This window comes from Orycteropus afer, unplaced genomic scaffold (assembly GCF_000298275.1).
Source record: "Orycteropus afer afer isolate SDZICR_OR568_19922 unplaced genomic scaffold, OryAfe1.0 scaffold00147, whole genome shotgun sequence".
Taxonomy (NCBI): Eukaryota; Metazoa; Chordata; class Mammalia; order Tubulidentata; family Orycteropodidae; genus Orycteropus; species Orycteropus afer.
In genome coordinates, this window is record NW_006921734.1 from 235,180 (window position 1) to 244,883 (window position 9,704).

At 39.9% G+C, this 9,704-nt stretch overlaps 1 protein-coding gene across 1 annotated transcript in view; it reads left to right on the forward strand.

The window, feature by feature from the left end:
- SLC35F2 (solute carrier family 35 member F2) overlaps positions 1–3,828 on the forward strand; it is a 92,097-nt gene extending 88,269 nt beyond the window's left edge. Inside the window, exon 8 of the mRNA XM_007945985.1 lies at positions 3,643–3,828. Coding sequence (XP_007944176.1) covers positions 3,643–3,828 — 186 coding nt within the window. The remainder of the gene's footprint in view (positions 1–3,642) is intronic.
- The last annotated feature ends 5,876 nt before the right edge of the window (positions 3,829–9,704 follow it).

Below are 9,704 nucleotides of genomic sequence, written 5' to 3' on the forward strand. Positions count from 1 at the left end.
GTCTTGGAAACCCTACAGGCAGTTCTACTCTGTCCTATAGGGTCACTAGGTGTTAGAATCAACTCGATGGCAGGGAGTTTTTGGTTTTAAAAAGACAGCCTTGAGGAAGTGAGTGAGTTGAACTGCATTTCACATGGCCACCACCAGGGGATGACAGTGCTTTTGTACTGCACCTCAAGGTCAGTTGAAAGCTACCTCACAACCAAAGAAAGCTTCAGAGCTCAGAAGTGTGTTAAGTGACCCTTTCACCTGTACTCTTTTTTTTTTTTAAAGTCACATATATTAATTTAGCATTTGTAGTTTAACTTTTACTTTTCCCTCATAAGTAAAATAATGCCCAAGGAGGAGCTATGGTTAAAGAAATAAAAACTTCTAAGTACAAATGAAATACTCTTCTCACTATCTCCTATTATGATCTCTATTAATCTAAATATTTACTCTTCAACTTGTCTTAACTTTAATATGAAAAAGCCCTTCTGTGTGTCACTTTGACTTTTAACAATTATTCTCAAAGTCAGAGCATGCAATCTGTAAATTTCTTTCCAGCTCTTTCGTTTTATGTTTCTTTGTCCCCATGTGAGTTGGTAACTCACTCTTAACTCATTTGGTTTTATTGTTTCTGGTCAAAGGCCATTTCAAGACTTACAGAGCAAAGAGCAGGTCAACTGTGAGTTTTAGAATAAATTATAGAGATGGAAATACATTTCAGAGAGTGAATAAGATATCTTAAATATTGATCTAAAATAATTTTGGTTGGGATATCTTGAAGCAGCCAATTCAACAAGAAGCGTTTAATTTTTTACACTCAGCTGTGTCAGCCCCTAAGTACTCAAACCTCCTCTGGCTTTGATCTTGAGTCAATACTGAACACAGTAGCCACAAGAAGCTTCCTGTGTAGATCCAGGAACAAAGGGTAAAATTTTAAAAAAGAAAAAGGGTAAGATCCTATAAGTCAAGAGATTTACTTCACTCCCTCAGAGCCTCTCTCTTCTGATAAAGATCCCTCCGTTTCATAATCTACCCTCTGAAGAGGGACCAGATACTTCTGAACATTTTAAAACCACCAAACCAAAAAGCACATATTTTGAACATGTTATATAGGTTTTCTCATAGGTTGCAGTGAACATTTTATATAAGAGCATGGTTGCCTTTAATAACACTGACTTAAAAGATTTCTGACTCTATTCCAATAGCCTTAATCTGCCTTAATAGTCTCTGAATCAATTATTTTCCCCACAAACATTTATTAAACACCTGCTATGTGTTAGGCAAGTCCTTGGGTGGTACAAATGGTATATGCTCAGCTGCTAATCTAAAGGTTAGTGCTTTGAATCCACCCAGCAACACTGCAGAAGAATGGCCTGGCATTCTGCTTCCATAAAGATTATACTCAAGAAGACCCTATGAAGCAGTTATGCTTTGTAGCATATAGGGTCAGAATGAGTCGGAATAGACTCATCAGCAATGGGTTTGGTTTTTTTATTTAATGTATTGGGCACTGTACTGAGTATTAGATATAAGAATTAAAGCTAGTGGTAGGAAATTGGGGAACCCTGGTGGTACAGTGGTTAAAGCCCTTAGCTGCCAACCACAAGGTTTGTGGTTCAAACCCACCAGCTGCTCAATGGGAGAAAGACATGGCAGTCTGCTTCTGTAAAGTTTTACAGCCTTGGAAATCCTTTGGGGGCAGTTCTACTCTGTCCTATAGGATCACTATGAGTCAGAATTGACTCTACAGCAGTGGGTTTGATTTTGGTTTTGGTTTGGCAGGAAATTAGTTTGAATCCTTAGGTAGACATCATTACAAGCTTTGTATCATTACTGAATCCAGGGAAGACTTCCCTGCCTGTGGAGGGCTCCATTCCTTAAGGAGTTCTAAAGGTTTAAGGTTAAGAGTAATTGAATATCTGTAAAAATTAACATGTCTAAGCCATTGATGGTCTACAGAAACCTACTTCTGGATGTAAACAATAATCTACTTAATACTCACTTCAAAAACCTATGTAGTTGGCAAATGTATAAAGTCCAAAGTTTATTAGTGGTTACTAGGGATGAGAAGGGGAAAGAGGGAGTCATTGCTTAATTGTCTCTGAGCTTATGTTAAAAACCAAAAGACCAAACTGACTGCCATTGAGTCGGACCCGACTCATAGTGAGCCTTCCTTGGGTTTCCGAGGCAGTACCACCATGGAAGTAGATTGTCCAGCTTTTCTTCTGAGGAGTGGATGGTGGGTTTGAACCACTAGCCTTCTGGTTAGCAGTCAAATACCTTAGGCACTGAATTTGGAAAAGGATAGTGGAGGTGTTGAACAACATGGAAGAAAGAAAACTATTTAGTTTTTCTTTCTCTCTACTTTTGGGAGTATATAGGCTTCTTTTTTTCTCTGTCTCCTTCACTAATATTCTTTCTCTCTCCCCAACTATCCTGTTTTCTTATATTGCTTTTTTCTGTTATTCTCTTCTTGGAACTTTTTTTTTTGGACATAATATGAAGTCTGAGGTAATTTAAAAATATTTATTGGCTTGAATTAAAGAGCATGTTCCATTTTGAATTTTAAAATCAGGTTTGTAAGACCTTTCATAATTGAGTTTGCTTTTTTCTAGGGGGGCAGGTGAATGATCCTGGGCATATAATTATACATTAATTATGCTTCTGGTGTCCCTAATTTTTACAATGCCATTAATAGTCTGTAGCTACTCTCTTTCTGTGAATTTCTCTAACTTTGACTGTATTTGAACTTTTATTTGGATTCTTAATTCAAATAAGAGCAAATATACAAACTACTTAGTGTAACTTACTTAAACTTTGCGGTATATCAGGATGTCATTTTCAGTGAAAGTACCCAAAGAATTTGTGTTCTGTCTTCATTGCATTTTGTTCTGGGTGGTGATTTTCAATACAAAAAAAAAAAAAGTGCAGGTTGGAGAAGATCACCAAAAAGTCCATCCACTGTGTGGTGAGTCAGAATGGGCTCCTGCTACCATTGGCTCTTCTAGGCTGGAAGGGTACGAGATCCCTCCTTCAGGGCTCAGTTCCTTGAGCTTGTCCTCACTATATCTTATGTCAGTAATGACTTCACTTGAGACTCTTTTTCCTGAAAATGGTATCTTAGGCTCTTGTCAGCTAAAAATCTGAGTCTCTTTGGGACACCATAAATTTTACCATGTAACACTTGCCTACAAAGTTAAGATAATTTATTAGATGTTAACGAAATGAATTTTACTGCAACAGCATACTTGAGGGGTTGTTGAGGAGATACTAAATCTGTCCACATTTTATCTTAGGCCATGCGCTCCTCTGTCTCATAACAATATTGTAAGCTGTGCTGGACATCTGAATGGGATTCTTGCATGGTATCCATGCTGGTCTTTTATTCCCTCCAGTAAGTGGGACTAGTCATGGTGTGGTGTGCAGCTATATTATCATGGCAAACCAAGATTCTATTATCCAGACATCCAAGGATCAGGTTGCCATTGTGCTGGGTGGTGTTGCTTGAGCCCATGCATGCATGAATATATGGGAAGCTTTCAGGATAAAGGACTATGAGCAGGTCATCCTCAAAGCACAGTTGACAAAGGCAGCAGCAAAGATGTGTGTGAGAGGGAGCACAGTCTACAGCCTGTTCTTCTTCTCTCTTCCTAGTTCTCAGGCCTCTACATCCTGTCCTTCACCATCATCATGGTGGGGTTTATCCTGTACTGCTCTACCCCGATGCGCACAGCAGAGCCAACTGAAAGCAGTGTGCCACCAGTCACCATCATTGGGATTGACAACTTGGGACTGAAGATTGAGGAGAACCTCCAGGAGACCCACTGTGCAGTCTTGTAGCTGCAGAAGAAATCACACACGGCTGTATCAGATACTTCCTGGGAACCTGGGAGCTGCTACTGGGCTACAGCAGAACCTGCTGAGGGGACAGTTGGACCACGATCAGACTCAGAGTGAACACTCTGCAGCATAGGATTAGATCCAGTGGTTAGATTTGAGAAAGGAACACAAACCAATGTGTCAGACATTTCCAGTTGCTGCCCATGACTCACTGAGACCCCATGTGTGTTAGTTAGAGTAGAACTGTGCTCGATGGATTTTTTTCCAGTGGCTGATTTTTTTGGAAGTAGACCACCAGGCTTTTCTTCCAAGGCATCTCTGGGTGGACTCAAACCTCCATCCTTTTGTGTTAATCATTTGTACCACCTAGGGATTGCATCAAACATAGAAATATCAAAAGAGAGCAGAACCCAAGACAAGGATTTTGTTTCTGTGTGTTTGGGATCAGTGCCCATTAGTGTTGGGAGACAAGGTGCCCCCGACTAGGATCTTGAAGGCAGAAGTGGGAAGCAGGTTGGAGGAGACAGCTAGCAGTAGGTCAACCTCAGGACAGAGCCTGAAAGCATGCAGTCCATGCAGGGATAGGTGGTCAGGAAGAGGAGGGCAGACCAAAGTGGTAATGGAGTAGGTGTCCTGGTTTTTTTTTTTCCCCCCTGCTAAGGCAGTCATTAACCACAAGCTTGGCAGTCTTTAGTGCACAGATGAGGCCTGGGGATTGGTTGCAAATGACGGTAAGAGAGGTTGGGGCAACAAGAGGGCAGCACTTGAGAAATTACAGGATATAAGTGAGCATAGCATAGAAGCATTAAACTGAGTCCAGGAAACCCAGGAATTCTCTCCCAGTTGCTAAAAAGGATACTACACTATTTCGTACCAAATATTTGTAATGTGTCATGAGATTTTTATGATACTTCTTTAATTCAAAGTGTTAATGTATAACATCATTATAGTATCAACTACCAGTATGCCAGTTGAAGAAAACTCTATGTAAATTATTTTGTAAAAATACAATATTAAGAAATTGGGGTAAATGTTCATTTTATTAAAAGGTTTTGAATTCATTGAAATGCATTCATTAGGTGGTTTCTTTGATTAGCCCGTTCCCTTTGTGGATTTTAAATGACTTAACATATTTGAAATTTCATGTCCAGCTTTTCAGAACCATGTCTTTTCTCAGAAAGACAAACCTTTCTCTGCAGAACTCTGCTAGAATGGGGGCTGGGGGAGTTCAGAGCAAGCTCCCAAATCACTTGCAGGAAACAAATGTTTTTCAATCCTGAATTATTACAATGGGATTTTTACTTTTTTGAATGAAATAATCTTTTAAATTCTGTGCACCCAGTACAGCTGTCTTTTCAATTACTGTTTGTTTTTCACTCCCTATTATTAATAATTGTCTGTGAGAGAAAAAAGGTTGTGTTAAAATGTTTGGCTTTTGTGGAAAGACGTTCAATTTGGTTGGCACACTGATTAGTTTTAAAAGGATTTTGCTTAAGAATAACCATATATATCTAGGGACCATGATGAAGTAGAGTTTCTCAGGTGACAAAATCCCATGTGTTTTTCAAGGCTCTGCTCAAATGTTACTTCTTCTCTGAAGTGTTTCTCAGGCTGTGTAGGTGAGGATCCTTACTCCTCGAGGTGCCCACAGCCCCTTGTACGTACCCTTCTTACAGCACTTATGGAAGTGCTTGTGATTTACCTGCTTCTCTTTACTACAGAAGGAGTTCTGGTGGCACAGTGCCTTAAGGCATCTATCTGCTAACCAGAAGGTTGGGGGTTCAAACCCACCAGCTGCTCTGCAGAAGGAAGATGGGACAATCTACTTCTATAAAGATTTACCACCTCTGAAACCCAGTTGGGAAGTCACTATGAGTCAGAATCAACTTGATGGCAGTGAGTTTTGGTTTTTTTTTTTTTGTTGTTGTTGTTGTTGTTTATTTGTTTCTTCATCACAGGTTGAACTTCTCCAGGTCAGCAACTACCTTTTTTCATGTTTCTAGGCCTTTGGTCATCAGTCTCTTAGATGTTTATTAAATAAACTTTTGCCTTTGGTCTCAATTCATAACGTTTCAGGGGAGATTGACCTAAAGTAAAATCTTTTATACAGATACATGTAGTTAGCAAGTTATCTTATTCTGCTCTACTCTCTTCCCACCCACCTACCTACCTTAATCTCAGTCTTTTGTCTTTTGCCTGCTCCACGTGTGTCACTGCTCCCCCAAGAGAGGGAGAAGGGAGTGCAAATTTGAGCATCCCAGAGATTTGTAATATATGTGAGAAAGGAATACAAAACAATGTATCAAATATGTTCCTTGCTATTGAGTTGGCTCTGACTCACCAGACCCTGTGCATATACAACATAATGAAACAATACCCAGTTCTATACCATCTTCAGTGCTGTTGGTATACTCAAGTCCATTGCTGTGGCCACTGTGTATTTTGAGTGTCTTCTAACATAGAACCTCATCTACCAGCGCTGTATCAGACAAGGTTCTGTTGTGATCCATAGGGTTTTCATTAGCTGATTTTCATAAGTAGATCACCAGGCCTTTCTTCCTGGTCTTAGTCTGGAAGTTCTGCTGTAACCTGTCCACCGTGTGTGACCTTGATGATATTTGAAATAACCAGTGATAGCTTCTAGTATCATAGCAACACACAAGCCACAATAATACAACAAACTGATAAATAAATGGTGGGTATCAAACTTAGAAATACCATAATAGAGCAGAGCCCAAATTCAGTGTCCCAAAAAACCAATGGCCTGAATATCAGTCAGCTATTAATTATAGTTACTATTGAAGGACTATGCATCCTGACTTAAATAAATTTGTGAGGACTGGGAGTTTAATTAGGAGCTCTGCTGGTGGTGTGGTTAAGGCATTTGGCCGCTAACCAAAAGTTCAGTGGTTTGAATTCACCAGCCACTCTGCAGAAGAAAGATGAGGCAATCAGCTTCTGTAAAGATTTATAGCCTTGGAAACCTAGTAGGGGTTGCTATGAGTTGGAATCGACTTGATGACAGTGAGTAGTTTGCTCTTGGTTTGGGGAGTTTAACCAGTCTTTATAGCACTGATACCATGAGAAAGCATGTTTCAAGCATGGCTTAGAGACAAGCTTGTGAAAGACAACACATTTCTTAATTTGAGAACCTTTTGTAAAACTCTTTTAGCCTATTAGAACAATAATGATTTTTCAATATTTTTTCTATATCTCCATGCCATTAAAAAAAAAAAAAAACCCTACTGAATAGTTGTAATTAAGTTGCTAGATTGTTCCCTAGTGTTGTCTAAACTCAAAATCAAACTCAACTGCCATGGAGTAGATTCTGACTCATAGTGACCCCCATTGGGTTTCCAAGGCTATAAATCTTTATGGAAGTATCGCCCCATCTTCCTTCTGTGGAGTGGTTGGTGGGTTTGAGCTGCTGACCTTCTCACCTTTCTGATACCAGCCTCTCATAGAATTGGTCTGCATTATCAGTGAAGTTTCCAGCAGGTGGCGCTTTAACAATTGTAACAAACAATACTCTGTCTTTAATTTTATAGTGCCATCATAATGCCCTTTTAAATCAAAGTGTTTTTTTTTTTTTTTTAAAAGAGAGTATTATGACAACTTCCCTCAGCAGAGATTGCCTATAACAGTTAAAAAATTGGGTTCTCATAAAAAGCTGAAACATCCTTCCAAAGTCAGAGAGCTTGGTAACCAAACCAAAACCAAACTCACTGCCGTTGAGTAGATTCCAACTCATAGCGACCCCCTTTGGGTTTCCAAGGCGGTAAATATTTACAGAAGTAGATCACTCAGTCTTCCTTCTGCAGAGTGGCTAGTGGATTTGAACCACCAGTCTTCTGTTTAGCAGTCAAATGCCTTAGAAAAACAGAATCTAGGTTTGTTTTTTTTTTTTAAAAACTTGATTACTGTGATTTGGGTGAAAGTTTACAGAGTAAATTGGTTTTCCATTCAACAGTTTGTACACATTTTGTTGTGTGACTTTGAGAATCCAGGGTCTAATCTTTGAATTTAGCCAGCAGCCTAAAGTCCCCCTCCTTTTCAGGACAGTAAATTCTCAGGGAATGGTTCCTGTGAAGCTGCTGAGCCAGCGAATGCTTCTTCACAATCTTTAGATGAATCTTTTAGTTTTCATCTAAAAACTAGTTTGATAGTGCAGTTTTCTCTGCAGCCCTGGAGCCTGCGCTTTTAGGAGCTGTCTCCATTCGTCTCTGGGAGGTCTTCTGTATGCTTAGTCACGATTCTCTTTTCCATCGCAATTATGGTGATGTGCCATTTTCATCCACATTTAATCACTTAGTATCTGGACATATCCTCAGCTCTCAAAAGATGTCAATAAATCAGAGAAATTCAGCAGATAGCCACTTAGCTGATTAAAAGGCAAAGAGATTTATGAGGAAATTAGGTAATGCTGAGACGGCAGTTCTCCAGCAGGGTGTTTGGGAAACCTGGCCATACATAAATGGTGTATCAGGGGAGTAAAGCCTCTCTAGCAGTGCAAAATTTTATCTGCCTCTCCATGTAGAAACCTGTAGGGTTTAATGCCTCAAAGTTGTTTCCCCTGATGCTCAAACATCCATCACTGGTACTTTATTTCTTGCTTCAAATAGTGCCCTCTTCTAACAGCATTACTTTAAAGTGCAGACTGTTTTGGAGAATGAAATTTAAATAGAAAGGGGAGATAATTGACAAATAAAAACCCATGCATATAACAGTTTGAACAATTATTGATTCCAATGAACAACAAACGTGCATTCAGATGGTTGCATATACTCACCACACGTTCAGCTACTGCTATTCACTGCTTGCCGGATGGGGAGGCCAGAGTCTATACACAGGCATGACTTAGAGGATTTGCAGAGCTGGTAGCTGGAGTTTCTGTAAGTACTGCCTTCTCTGACCTTGAATGTTACCTTCTTTTGCCTGGTAACCATGCTTTCCTACTTTTGCCTTAGTGAATCACATACTTTTAGATTCCTAATCCGACTTTGATAGTGTATTTCCTTATGGGACCTAATCCAGCTTGGTCTTCTTGAAAATCTCCTGGTTCTGTGCACACATCTTTAGGGGGCAAAACAGACAAATAAAAACCCTGAGATCTTAACTTGCTAAAGTATTACTGTGGTTGATAAGACTTATTGCAGTAGCTTCAGGGAATTTAAGAGCTCTGGTGGTGTAGTGCCTAATGCATTTGATTGCTAACCAGAAGGCTGGTGGTTCAAACCCACCAGCCACTCCTCAGAAGGAAGACTGGACAATCTACTTCCATAGAGATACAGCCTCAGAAAGCCAAGGAGGGTTCGCTATGAGTTAGAAGCAACTCAATGGCAGTGAGTTTGAGTTTTTGGTTTGGTTCAGGGAATTCAGCTCCATCCTGATACACATCCAATAGACATTCCAATAGAATTTCAATTCCCCAGGCCATCTGTTGGATTGTGTGTATATGTACCTTTATTTGGACACAATGAGTGTAGTACTTAGTTGGTCTTTATTGTCAAGTTGGAGGGTTAGGCAGGCAAGGGGAGGGCCAAGACTTGGTATCTGATCTGCTAACTAAAGTGTAGAATGTGTCAGAGCAGGGGCATTTGACCCAGTTGAGAGCTTGGTGTGGCTGCTGAGCACAGTGCACTATCCTGAGTACTTTTCAGCCATGATGTAGGTGCCAGGTCCTTGTCTGCATCAAATTCTAGGGTAAACCAGGAGATACCAGCTCCTTTGATGTGAAAAATGTGAAACTGCTCACTACAGATTAGTAAGTAAGCACAAGTAAGTCTATGCCTCACTTACTGGGTGCTCAATTCCCTGTCAGGAATTGTAAATTTGAAAAAAGGCTTTGATTCTATAGGAAGGTGCTGTGGAGTTAG